The 14751-nt window shown below is 31.4% G+C and overlaps 1 protein-coding gene across 1 annotated transcript in view; it reads left to right on the plus strand.

The window, feature by feature from the left end:
• LOC148303710 (uncharacterized) overlaps positions 1-13320 on the plus strand; it is a 110195-nt gene extending 96875 nt beyond the window's left edge. Inside the window, exons 4-5 of the mRNA XM_088269526.1 lie at positions 7945-8066; positions 12453-13320. Of these exons, the coding sequence (XP_088125652.1) occupies positions 7945-8066; positions 12453-12712 (382 nt within the window). The 3' untranslated portion in view covers positions 12713-13320. The remainder of the gene's footprint in view (positions 1-7944; positions 8067-12452) is intronic.
• The last annotated feature ends 1431 nt before the right edge of the window (positions 13321-14751 follow it).

Genomic DNA, 14751 nt, shown 5'->3' on the forward strand with positions numbered 1-14751 from the left:
AGCTGTCGCCGATTATATGCAAATATTACCTAAAATCAACGAGTTTTTGCTTTAAACTTCGGCCATTATATTCGCAATATTAATTTAAATCTCCAGCTAAAAACTACGGGATTACATCTTCTATATAAGCTGAAAACGTCGAGTTTCAGCCTTTGACGATTTTAATCCAATATAAACTGAAATCGTCGAGTTTTTAGCTGTAAGCTTTTACCATTATATCTTTAATATTAGCTGAAACTATCTAGCCTTCACCCTTCGGTGATTATATCTCCAATATTAACTAAACATCGAGTAATCAATATTTTAAAAACAATATGCTAATGTTTTAAGTAGTTAAGGATGGCACAGAACGCAAAAAGCGATACTCAATGAAAGGGTATCTTTGCCAGTGGGAGAATGGGAGGGCTGAGATGAGATTAGATGATATATGAAAAACCGTCTATAAGTTTTTTAAATAAAATAATTTTGCAGATACTTTGGGCACATTTTATAAAACATTATAAAATAAAACTAAAACTGTGTTTTTAATCACATCTATTTTTTGTACTCTTTCCAACCAGTTTTGACAAGAACCAAGAGTTTATATATATTTTTTAAACATCAGAATCTAACGATAACAATGAATTTTCAATGTGAATATTTATTTTTAGTAACAGTGCTTACATACATTATTTTGTATATCGCTCACTCCTTTCAGGAACGTCAAATCAAAAATCGTCAATTTTCAGTTGTGCAAGTTTTCGGAATGCCCAGAAAATGTACTATATCCCAGCAAAAGAGGCATATTTTTAACTTCATTTTACCCGCTACAGGTCAGAAAGTGTTATTTTTGCATTTTAAAGAAAATGTATTGTTTTATATTTTTTTTAAATATACTTAATATTTTCAAATGGAGAAAAAACCTTTAGGTTTTACCTTAAAAAGTCTGTTGCACAGTAAAAAGTTCAATAAGTGGCTTCATATTTATTTTTAATACATTGTATTGTATTTTTAAACTTTAAAAACGTTCTCCTGAAAAATCAAGTTTTTTTTACTTATGTCGTTCTTGAAAGGAGTAAGCGATATGTCCGTGAGCTTGCTGAATGCATATATACATGATGAATTGTTGCCTCTTTCCAGCAAAATAGTATTGGTAGAAATCTACAAAATCGGTCAGGTTTTGTGCATACGAATGTATTATTTTGGCATTTATCTCGCGATGCGGTTTCAAAGTCAACTCAAACAGGTTTGTATTTATTTGACAAATGGTATTTTACGGGCAAAGTCATCACATCAGTCCTTGACTGAAGTGTGTCCGTTTGGAAAAATAATTCTAATACATTTTCATATCGTTTATTTATTCGGCATTAACTTTGTGGAACGACATGTTGATAATTTTGAAAAAAAAATAAACATTTGTAATAAAACACCTAATGAGTTTTATTTTTGCTCGTTAGTTTTAATTTTCACCTGTAGATGAAAACATCTGTAAGGTTTCGAAACAAGTCGTGTATAATTAAAATTAATAAATAAAAAATTAATTTATAAAAAAAATATTACATTTTAGCATCTCAAACATAGATGAGGAAGAATACGGAAGGTCTAGGTATTTACAGATCTTATGATCTATCATACGCTGTGACAGCTCATAATCTGCGACTATTTTAAAGTGGAGTTGTAAAGAGTGATGGCGTTGTCCTTAGAGAAAACTGTAACTGAAAAATAAAAAAACAAAATTATTTTATTTACATCATTTCAAATTAATAATTATTATAAGATATAAAACATAGTAAAAAATAAAGTTACATGGTATAAATAAAACTAGTTTCGCCTAGTTATAGCATTTTCAAACGAATGTCATTCGTATAATTTTATTTAAAGCACTTACTTTGTGATTCTCCATTTTATAATTAAAATGTAACTTTGTTTTAAAATCACTAAAAAATATTTTATTTTAACTTAATTATAATGTCTTCTGGTTTCGAAGCTAATCCATTATTTATCAAGACTTGATAAAGAAGCGGTTAGCTTCGAAACCGGTAGACATTATAATTATGTTATAATAAAATATTTATTGTGATTTTAAAACAAAGTTACATTTTAATTATGGAATGTCATTCGATTGAAAAGGCGAAACAATTGTCACAAAATTGATTTTTATGTGTTTTTTCAACAATAAAATACAACATAGTAGACTCAGGAAATCAGTGTTTGATTCAACATTTAATACATAAACTTTATTAAATGTTGAATCATGAATGAATGAATGTCCGCCTCCGTAGTGTAATGGTCAGCACGCTCGGCTACCGCTCTGGAGGTCCCGGGTTCGATTCTCAAGGGGGGTAAAATAATTTAAGTGATTTATTCACTGTAATATTTATTCAATACTACCATGGACTGGTACCTGAAGCGGAGGCCTGATCACCTTTCCTTCATATGTAAACGATCAAGATAACACTGCGTTTATATGACACCGTGCCCTATGCATCGTTGGGTGCGGATAAGGGTTTAAAAAAATATAAACATAAACTTTTAAAAATACCTGAGTTCTCAACAGTTAGCAAAGTCTTGACATAGTTCTACTGCCCAAAGGTCGTCGCAAATTTTCACAAATACGCTGTATTACATTTGTCAGCCGGATTCCGGCTCGCTAACTGGATCCAGTTCTCGAGTCACGAGTGTCGCTATCTGGCCAGTTTGGCATTGTCAGATTCGAGAACTTTCGGAGCAGTTTTTACAATCGGCTCTCGGCCGAAAGTGGACCGCGCCGGATTGTGTAACACCAGAATGCATGCAGTTTTTGCGCTTCACGACGCGAGCTACTGAGGCGAGCCGCATTGTTCCAACGCTCGTGGATGTAAGTCACGTCGATAGTGCAATAGTGTGCAAACTGCAAATTTTGCATCTAAAATTCAGATATTAGAACATTTTGAGTGTGTCCGAATACTTGCTCACAAAACTGGATTATCTTCAAATAATTATACGAAAATAAAACCCTTATCTGCACCCCAATGGTGCATAGGGCACTGCTTCATATAAACGCAGTGTTATCTTGATCGTTTACATATGAAGGAAAGGTGATCAGCCCTCTGCTTCAGGTACCAGTCCAGGGTATTATTAAATAAATATTAGAGTGAAAAAATCACTTATTTATTTGACCCACACATTTATTTGACCCCCACTGGGAATCGAACCCGGGACCTCCAGAACGGTAGCCGAGCGTGCTGACCATTACACTACGGAGGCGGACAATAATTAATAATAATAGTAATTAATTAATCAAATAGTTAATTGGAGATAATCCAGATTTGTGAGCACGTATTTGGACTCACTAGTCAAATTATTAAGCTTAAATAATAAAAATTAAAATGATATTTTCTGGCGTTTCTCATGTGTGTTCTTTTCATCCAGGATTCGGACCGCACATGCTAATTAATATAAGAGTCCCTGCTTTAAACAAAAGCTTCTTTACATCTCACTAATAGATGTCTCTAGTGAAGTTCTAGTGATTCAAGAACAAGGTTTCGAAATTGCTTCATATATATAGAACTTCCAAGAATTTGAGTAGTGTGGTTGTCAATAATGGGTATAATTGGTGAATGTTAAACGTGTGTAAAGTGATCACTTAAACCAGCCTATGACGGTCGTCAGCCCCGTAAATGCCCAGACTTCCATATTCTTCTTCATCTTTGATGAGATGTCAAAAAATAATATGAAAATAACACTTGTAATTGGAGATAATCCAGATTTTGTGAACAAGTATTTGGACACACTCAGAATGTTGTAAAAAAATATTTATTACTTCAATTTAAATTTTGATTCGATATCCGTTTAGTTTATAAATTATGTAATGAGTTTTTTTATGCCTTTTTTTTATTTTCCAATTTAAAAGAATGATATTTTATGTAACGTCTTCTGCAAATTCTGAAAAATTGTAAGAAAATTCTTGCCAAATGGCTACACTTACAAAAATACGTTCAAGCAAAATACAAATGTCAGATTCAGTCGAATACAATAAATAATTATCATTATCATAATACGGTTAATGACTTTTTATTTTATGATAAATGACTGTATATTACGTTCCTAATGATCACGCGAATTCGTAATGTGTTTGAGGCATAATTTTTTATCATTATTTATTATTATGACGGAGAAAATGGCGTAACGGTTACACAGATCACTCACTCCTTTCAACAACGTCATATATCAAAAAACTTGATTTTTCAGGAGATCGTTTTTAAAGTTTAAAAATACAAAAAATGTATTAAAAATAAATATCAAGCCACTTAGTGAACTTTTTACTGTGCAACAGATCTTTTTAGGTAAAACTTGAATGTTTTTTCTCCATTTGAAAAATATTTGGTATATTTAAAAAAATAATTAAACAATACCTTTTCTTCAAAACGCAAAAACAACACTTTCTGCCCTGTAGCGGGTAAATATTAAGTTAAAAATATGTCGCTTTTGGTGGGATATAGATTATTTTCTGGGCGTTCCGAAAACATGCACAACTGAAAATTTACGATTTTTGATATATGACGTTCTTGAAAGGAGTGAGCGAGATATTCTCAGATATACATAGATAAAAAGTTGTTATAGCTGCTATAGACTTCAAACGTTTCCGCGAATGCATCTATGGTGACTTGTAAGTTTTCACAACATTTTGAGTGTGCCGAAATATTTCTTCACAAATCTGGGTTTTCTGCACTTTTATTAGGAGTTATTTTTACATTTCTTTGACATCTCAACAAGGATGAAGAAGAATATGGATGTCTGGGTATTAACAGGGGTAACCTGTAAAATATTTTTATGATCAGATATAGAAAAAGGTTCACAAAGTACTATAACAACAGATATAAGAACTTACTTTAAATATAACTTAAGCAATTGCATAAAAACTGTCGAGTAAAATCCACATGTGCACTGAGAAAAAATAACGTAAAAAGATAGCTTCGTACAAAACGGCTTTCAGGAAAGACAGTGTTGCCAAAACCATAAAAATGCCCCAATTATTACGTGACCAAAATGTAATTTAAACTTTTTTTAAACTTTTCACTTCATAGTTAGAAAAAGAGGATTATATTTGATTATTGTCAATTTCATAGGGTGGCCATCATAAATTATCACACGACTGTATATATGAGTTCATAACAGTCAAATATGGGTAGAATGGTGAATACTTCACGTGAATAAAAGGATCACTTAAACCAGCTTATAACAGGTCGTAACCCCTGTAAATGCCCAGACTTAAGCCCCATATTTTTCTTCGAAATTTTAAATTCTGATCTAAAACGGAGGAGTAGAGAAAATCCACATTTGTGAACTAGTACTGTATTTAGACACACTTAAAATGTTTTTGTTATTTTAATACCCAAATCTGTTGTCAGCAACGACTTAATATTAATGGACTGATTTACACGTCACAGAATGGACTTAGCGCTTGTGTTTTACATAAATATTGCGGAACGTCTATTAGTAATTTGATGGCATCCTACGCGATGTGCAAGGGGATTTGTTCTTTCGGTTGGTCAATAATAGCGTTGCAAATGGCGCAACGCGAACATTTGTCTGAATTGTCGCGGATATTTGCCTAATTTTTACTTCTCTCATCGACTGTTTAGTTTTGGTACATACAGTATGAGTATATTACAGTGGCGTCCACAGATAATGGATTTTTCTCATGATGTTGGTTTATTAGGTAATAAATTAATATGAAAATTCACAAGACTATCGGTAACATTCTTATTGAAATCTGTAAAGAAGTAAGGGAGATATTAAGGTTTAAACTTTATATATTTAAATAAAACGAAAAACGGACACCGCTATACGTCATCAAATTTTACGTCATCGGGTGTGTTATGGAGCGTATCACTCTATGTATCTGCTTTATAGAGCTGTAATAGTAGTAGTGTGGATTCGTTTCTGTGACGTCATTCGTTACCACCTTACGAAAATACCGTTTTTACGAAGGTGAATTTTGCAAAAGAAACTGATGAATGAAAATATTGATTATATCGGCTGTTATAAACACAAAACGAGTCTTAAACAATCCTTTATAGGTTGAGTATGTTAAATTAGATATTTGTCACTAAACTCTGTCTTTGCGAACATTCTTCGCCTCTTCCACATTCATGCAGCTCCTCATACACACCCGCCGATTATTTCGACTCCTGACCCGACCGCTTTCAAGTATTTGACATAATGATCATGCCAGTCTTCCTCTGCTCCTTTTCCCAAATACATTCGCTTCATAAATTTGTTTTACCATTCTCTCCTCATTTATTATTTCCACATGTCCAAACCATCTCAACACACCTGTCTTAATTTTATCATTATTTTGAGTAACACTACTGCCTTAATTATTGTAGTTTTATAAATGAAAACTAAAACCGTCAGCAATTGTTGAGAAATATCTCATTTTTAGTTCATTTTTTTATCAACTGGTGAAAATGTATAATAGCTCCCATTCTTTATTCAATAAACTTCATCAATAATTATTAAGAAACTGTGTTGAAATCAATAATATCCCATTGCTTTTATTAACAGCTAATCTAGTTAAATATATTTCATAATGCGATATTATTTATGCCTTTAATTTTTGCCTCATAATTAATTACAAATGAATGAATATCCAAATATTAAATTTATAAAATATGTAATACATTTGATTATTATTTTCTTTACAACATTTTGAGTGTGTCCAAATACTTGTTCACAAAATCTGGATTACATCCAATTACAGGAGTTATTTTGATATTATCTTTTGACATCTCATCAAAGATGAAGAAGAATATGGAAGCAGGTTCTTTTCATCTCACCAATAGATGTCTCTAGTGAAGTTCTAGTGATTCATGAATAAAATTTAAAAATTGGTTTATATATATAGAACTTCCAAGAATTTGAGTAGTGTGGTTGTCAATAATGGATATAATTGGTGAATGTTACACGTGTTGAAAGTGATTACTTAAACCAGCCCATGACGGTCGTCAGCCCCGTAAATGCCCAGACTTCCATATTCTTCTTCATCTTTGATGAGATGTCAAAAAATAATATTATTTTATTAAGTGTAAAAGTGGGTTAATTTTCATAAATAAATCAATTGATCCTCAAAATTATCGTTCATCTTCACAGTAGCTTTAACGAGTAAAGGTATGCAACCCCTAGTGCCCTTACTACTACAGCTATTCTCTTTTTACTTTCATATAAATCTTGCATTTCTTACTTTACTTCCTTTTCTATGAAACAGTAAAGTCCTTCACTTACCTATGTCATCTGTATTGATCTAAAAAAACTGGAGATTAGGACTAATTACCCTATCTTCAAATGGTGTTTTTTATATGGGAGTTGCATTTAATATTTACCTTGCTTATTATGTACAAGGTTTATAGATCATTTAGTGGATTTTAGTTGGCTAAATATTTTTATTTTCATTTTAATCTGCGTTGGAAACAATGGGGATAATCTAGTGCGGGACAATCAGGAACTTCTCAGCATTTGCTCATTGCTGGGAGGAAACCACGTAAAACTTCTCAGGAGAAGCCGGACTGTTGTCAATCGTCAACAGACTTTCCGTTCCACTACAAGAGGGTTCGGTATTTTGTGTCCTAGCTTGGTTTATAGTACCAATGTCCTTATTTTTTTAAAATTAAATACTTGAATATACCACTTAATGAGTTTTATTTATATATATACGATTTGTTTCGAAAACTTACAGTTGTTTTCATCTTCTGGTAAAAATTAAAACTAAGGAACATAAAATATATTTAGGGGTATATATTTTTTATTAAGTGGTATTTTAAATTTTTTTTTAAAAATCAACATGTCATTCCACAAAGTTAATGCCGAATTAATAAATAATACCAATGTTTTTCACCATTTTTGTCATATAATGATGCCACCGATGTTTTCATATGTCCACCGATCAATTTAAGTGTAATTTTACATTATTTGATTTGTTTCCAGGGGTGAGAAGCTGATTCTGACAATGGACAAGAGGCCTGGGAAGGGAGCCTGGAAAAGTTGGATCTGGTGGGGAGTTGGAGCCATACTGATTCTCGCTATCCTCTTCGCTATTCTTGCTGGAGGTGAGTGAAGCTGGAAGCATCTTTATAAGCCTAGTAATCTCCCATTTCTCGTTCAGTGTTGAGAGTCATGATACCCTGGAATTTCTGGAAATTAAATGGAGGATGGAGGATACCACTTTTTCTTAAAATCTATTATGACACGTGTAAAATCGATGCATTCCTATCATTTTCAAACACCGTATGTGAAGATAAGTCAAAATTTTACAACACAATCCTTAACATTCATCATTCACTTTGTGTAATACCTTTTTTATGAACACTTAAAGTCATTTAAATAAAATTATTACGGTTTGACATTTTGCACAAAAATAAAAAGTTTGAAAGCGAGATAGAAGACAAATGAATCACAATGGGAATATTTTTAAAAGTAGACTCGATTCAAATTTAGTTGGTTATTTATGATGAGATATGTCTATATTAATTGCTTTACTACTTAATAATTTTTCTAGATTATATAAACAAATACCGATTTTACTTACATGTAAAATTTCTACATTTTTAAATTTTAGAGTTTTTTCCTTGAAACGTTGAAGGATGAAGAGGTGTAACAATAGATTCTTAGAAATAATGGTATTTACCAAGGAAAAATTCAATTAAAAATTAATAGATTTTACCACAGAGTTACTGCCGAATCAATTATTGAAATTAGATGTAGGAACTTAGATGAATGGAAAAGGTGAATGTCAGAAATTGCAAGAGCACTATAGCTTACATACGTTTACTCGTAAAAAATACTATTAATATGTATGAGTATCTTGAGGACATAATTTTAAATTTTCATGCAGTTATTATTTGACCAATTAATTTATTTGCAACATTTTTATATACGTAAAATGTAGTTCCACCAAGAAATGTCAGAAAAAAATTAAAATCTGGTCGTATTTAAATTAATATACTCAAAAAATTGGTCTTACTTAAGTGTTTTATTTTTATAATTTTTATTTGAAGCACTGTTTGATTTTTCATTTTATAATTAAAATGAAACTTTGTTTTAAAATCACTTAAAATATTATATTATAAGTTAATTATCATGTCTACTGGTTTCAATTGTAACCGCTTCTTTATCAAGATTATATTAAAATTAAAATTAAAATTGTGATCTTCGCAAATGGTATTAAATAAATATTTAAAATGACAAATCGCTCACTCCTTTCAAGAACGTCATAAATCAAAAATCGTTAATTTTCAGTTGTGCATGTTTTCGGAATGCCCAGAAAATGTACTATATCCCAGCAAAGGAGGCATATTTTTTACTTAATATTTACCCGCTACAGGGCAGAAAGTGTTGTTTTTGCATTTTAAAGAAAATGTATTGTTTTATTATTTTTTTTAAATATGCTAAATATTTTTCAAATGGATAAATAATATTCAGATTCAACATAAAAAGATTTATTGCACAGTAAAAAGTTCAATAAGTGGCTTGATATTTATTTTGAATACATTGTATTATATTTTTAAACTTTAAAAACCATCTGCTGAAAAAAGTTTTTTGATATATGACGTTGTTGAAAGGAGTGAGTATAATGATACACAAAAAAAGATTCTTGGAATGCCCTTCAGTACATAATAAGTAAAATATGTCAATATCCAAGGCGATCTTGTACGTTAATGGTCCCTTCTAATCAAAGATACAGGTTTATTGGAAATGTCAATGACCTTTGTGTTAAATAATTGTATTGTTCTAAATCAGGCTTGGTCAACCCAAATAGCATCCCAGGCCGCATCGATGACTTAAAATTTTCCCAAGGGCCGCATACAGATATTTTTACAACAACGAATTTCATACTTATTTATTTTTTGTGAGTACATATTATAAATAATATAATGCGGAGGTAATCAGAAAGTAAAATCATTGAAATTGTGAAGAAAGAAAACATTACTACGACCAGAAGTGAGTAGAAAACATACAATGAACCAACAAAAATTTATTGGTATAGTAACAAACATTTTGAAAATTTTTAATATTCAAAATTATTTACAACATTTTGAGTGTGTCCAAATACTTGTTCACAAAATCTGGATTATCTCCAATTACAGGAGTCATTTTCATATTATTTTTTGACATCTCATCAAAGATGAAGAAGAATATGGAAGTCTGGGCATTCACGGGGCTGACGACCCGTAGCTTCTTTACATCTCACCAATAGATGTCTCTAGTGAAGTTCTAGTGATTCAAGAACAAGGTTTCTAAATTGGTTCATATATATATAGAACTTCCAAGAATTTGAGTAGTGTGGTTGTCAATAATGGGTAGAATTGGTGAATGTTACACGCGTGTAAAGTGATCACTTAAACCAGCCTATGACGGTCGTCAGCCCCGTAAATGCCCAGACTTCCATATTCTTCTTCATCTTTGATGAGATGTCAAAAAATAATATTTCAAAATTATTAATTAGGGCATATAAATCAAACATTTATATATATATATTAACATTTTTATTGAAAAAAAAATTATAAATGACCACTCATTTTGAGATTTCAGTTTCAGATTTCAATTTCAAATCTATTTCAATAGTTGAAGTTACACACTTTAACTGGTTTTCGAGATTTTTTGAGATTTGCAACGCTGAAGAGTGTGCGAACGGATATTGTTCACTTTTATAACAACATGCATGACTTGGCTCATAGAATACTTGAGGACATAAATTTTGTTGATGCATCAAACCGTGTATCACAAATATATCACTGGTTCAAAAATATTTTCTTCACACATGTCCGCGGGCCGCGGGTAGGCCACCCGTGTTCTAAATCGTACCATGAAAACTAGGTGAAATTGATTTTTCACTGTGGATAAATACACATTGGATAAATTGTTGGTATCATTTATAATAATAATAATAAAACCCTTATCCGCACCCCAATGGTGCATAGGGCACTGCGTCATAAAAACGCAGTGTTATCTTGATCGTTTACACATGAAGGAAAGGTGATCAGCCCTCCACTTATAATACTTAAAAAAAAGTATTAAATAATTTCAACAAAATTTTCAAGAAATTATGCCTAACTTTAAGATTTAAATTTAAATACTCGTATTTTCTGTTATATTTTTCAAAAATATAATTCATTGAATTTATAATTCGTATTTTTTGTTATATTTTTCAACGACGAGACGAAATATACGAAAATTATTGTTTGCGAAAAGTTTAAAAATGTATTCTATTTTATTTAAATAACATTATTTACGTTGTAGTAAAGATAATCAATAAAATTATTATGTAAAAGAGGAATGACATTATAATTTGTTGAATAAATTACAATCTTCAATTTAAAAAAAAAACTCGAAAATTATAAACAATGTTATTAGTGTTTTGGATAAAAACATTGTGAAAAAATGCATAATTTATGAATGTAAATATTGTCACCTAGATAACAAATGAAATCAAATTATGATTTTAAATTATTTATTTTATCAGACACTGGATTTTATTCATCTTCCAGTTGATACATCAATTTGTAGATATCTTAACTTGAAATGAAGCATCTATATTTTTATACATACAACTATAAATGCTTCATCTTAATTCGAGACACCTATAACAATCAAATCGATTGAATGTAAGCAAGAAAAGTTGGACTTACGCAACCAGAATCTAGTAATATTATCTCGAGTTGATATTTCGTGTTCTTTAAATACAAATTTAAACCAATTCCAAAGCAAGCGGTAATAAAAGCGGGCCATAAACAATTGTCGTCAACAAAGGTCTGTCTGCCCACGATTCCTGACGAAGAGATTAATATCCTGGATATATTTTTACTGACTATTGTTTGTTCTTGGTGAATATATCGTCTCAAGTCGTCGTCGACTTTAGAAGTGGATATAACTTGTCTTGTAAACGCATATACGAGTGTTATAAGTTTATACAGAGAAGCGTAACCAATTGACAGACCCGCGACGATGTAAACACCTACTCTAGGCAACTAGAAACTGCTAAAATGCTATGCTCAGATCGTCAGCTGGAGTGTCCCTTAGAGATAAAATAAAAAATTCACGCATTCTTGAAAGCCTGGGTGTAACAGACATCAATAGTAAGGTAGAGAAAAGCCAATTGAGATAGTATGGGCACATAGGACGCAAAAAACCTGAACATACTGTGAACCAGGCAATCGCACATGGATCTTTTTTGAAAAGCATCTAGAGGAAGGCCAAAAAAACATAGATGCTACAGAAATGTAACAAGAATTTGAGTTTTTATAGGGTTTATGACATGTCATAGGCTTGTTAAGTGATCACTTTATACAAGTGTAAAATTGACCATTCTACACACAAACATAGCCGATCTTCTTACACCATCTCTCCAATATTTATTTATTATCTTTTGCAATATTTCTTATGTTATAATTATTATTGATCTGAAATTATTTACCATATTTTTTTCATTTTTTCAGTTGGAGTTTTCTCCAAGGACGACGCCATCATCACCCCTTACAACTCCACATTCCAAGAGTCGCAGGCCAGGAGTCTGGATGGACCGATCAAAACAGGAGGAATATTCGGCGCTGGTGACACCAACGATCTAGGACACGGAAAGGATGCTGAAGATGATGATGCTCCAAAGGATACCACTTACCCTTACACTCCTGGACCACCTATCGCTGATATTGGACCACCTCCGACTACAGACATAAGCATGATATATGGTGAGTGACTCATTATCCTGTAAACTTTTGAAAATTTTCAAATTATTTGTAAATATACAGGATTTTCAAATTATTTTATTTCTTAAGTTAGCTTATATTACAACTAATATAAACTATTATTTACACTTAATTTTCATCATCTATATAAATATATATTTATTTACATTTCTTCACAGTAAACAAAACATTTATTTTTAAATACTTTCAGACTCTTTTCATTCTTCATACATTCAGGCATCTCATCATACATTTTCAAACCCTTATACATTAAACAGTTTTACGACTCAGTTTTTTCAATAATGGCAGTCTTATTTTATCCTAATTTCTAGCAATATATACAAGACAATTTTTGTTTAATACTATTTTATCCCTAAAATATTTTGGTAATTTATCGTTAAAAAAATTATGTACAAAGATCAGCATGTTAAATTTTATTCTCTTTTTTTTAAAGATAACTAGTTTAGTTCTTCTCTCATTTTTCGTATATTATTATACTTATTTTTCTTAAGAACTATTTTCATCCCTTTATTTTGTTTAATTTGTAATTTATTTAAATTTCCTTTGTTTGCTAAAAATAATATTGTTGAGCAGGATGGGGATAATAACAAATTATTTTTATAAACCTTCTTTTTTTCCTGGCTCCATCCCAACTTATCGTCTTTGTAGACTGTTGGAGTCAGCTTTCCTCGTCCTCAGGTTGTAGGTCCTTCTGTCATGGACAACGTCACCTAGGCCATGCCTTCGAATCATGTTTTCTTTTTGCAGCATCCATGAATTCCTTGGTCTTCCTCTAGATGTCTTTCGAGGAAGATCCATGGTGATCGCCTGGTTCACGATATGATCAGGTTCTTTTCGTCCTATATGCTCATAACACTTTAATTGTATTTCCTCTTCCTTTATTTTGAAATGTGTTACACCCAGGCTTCCACGAATGCGTGAACTCTTTATTTTGTCTCTAAGGGACACTCCAGCTGACAATCTCTAATGTGGAACTAGCCGTAACTCAGGTTGCGGCTGTTTGGCTTAATACGGCTTAAAGTTTAAGTCTTAAAGCATTCTTATAACTGGCCTCTATCATATACAATCACAGATTTTGATCTCTTTCCTTTACCGAGATATTCATTATCCAAATAGCCGCAACATTGTATTTATTTGATACATCGCTCACTCCTTTCAAGAACGTAATACATAAAAAAACTTGATTTTTCAGGAGAACGTTTTTAAAGTTTAAAAATATAATACAATGTGTTAAAAATAAATATCAAGCCATTTACTGAACTTTTTACTGTGCAACAGATCTTTTTAAGTAAAACCTGATTGTTTTTTCTCCATTTGAAAAATATTTAGTTAATTTGAAAAAATAATTAAACAATACCTTTTCTCCAAAATGCAAAAACAACACTTTCTGCCCTGGAGCGGGTAAATAATTAGTTAAAAATATGACTCTTTTGCTGGGATATAGTACATTTTCTGGGCATTCCGAAAACATGCACAACTGAAAATTGACGAATTTTGATTTATGACGTTCTAGAAAGGAGTGAGCGACATGTGTTGGCAAAAAGCATCACTTTAAGTTAACTTTAAAGACGTTTATCTCAAAACTACTGTTTTTAACTTGCGGCTTTTTGCCTCTGCACATTAGATCCAAGCATTCGCATTTCAGCAGTTTCTAACTGCCTATTTTTTTTATTACACTCATAAATTTGTCTTACCATTCTTTCCTCACTCATTCGTTCCACATGTCCAAATTATCTCAACACACCTTTTAGTGTAGAATATCCTCAACCTTCCAGTAATATTAGGTTTTGATAATTGCCTTACCATTTATATAACACGCTCTAGTTTCTTGATTACATGTTTGGAACATGAATGAGGAACTGTGTGGCAATGATGTCAAGGTCTGTCATAACTGTACCGAACGTGTTTCTATATAATTGCTTGTCAATACGAAATAAATGTACAATATTTGCATGAACAACTGTTAAAATAATCATTTTTCATGCGGTAAAAATCTCAAAGCCTTGCCTTTACTAACCCTAGATTACAA

The sequence above is a fragment of the Brachycentrus maculatus genome, unplaced genomic scaffold (assembly GCF_059751285.1).
Source record: "Brachycentrus maculatus isolate JH-2025_06_01 unplaced genomic scaffold, ASM5975128v1 h1tg000354l, whole genome shotgun sequence".
NCBI lineage: Eukaryota > Metazoa > Arthropoda > Insecta > Trichoptera > Brachycentridae > Brachycentrus > Brachycentrus maculatus.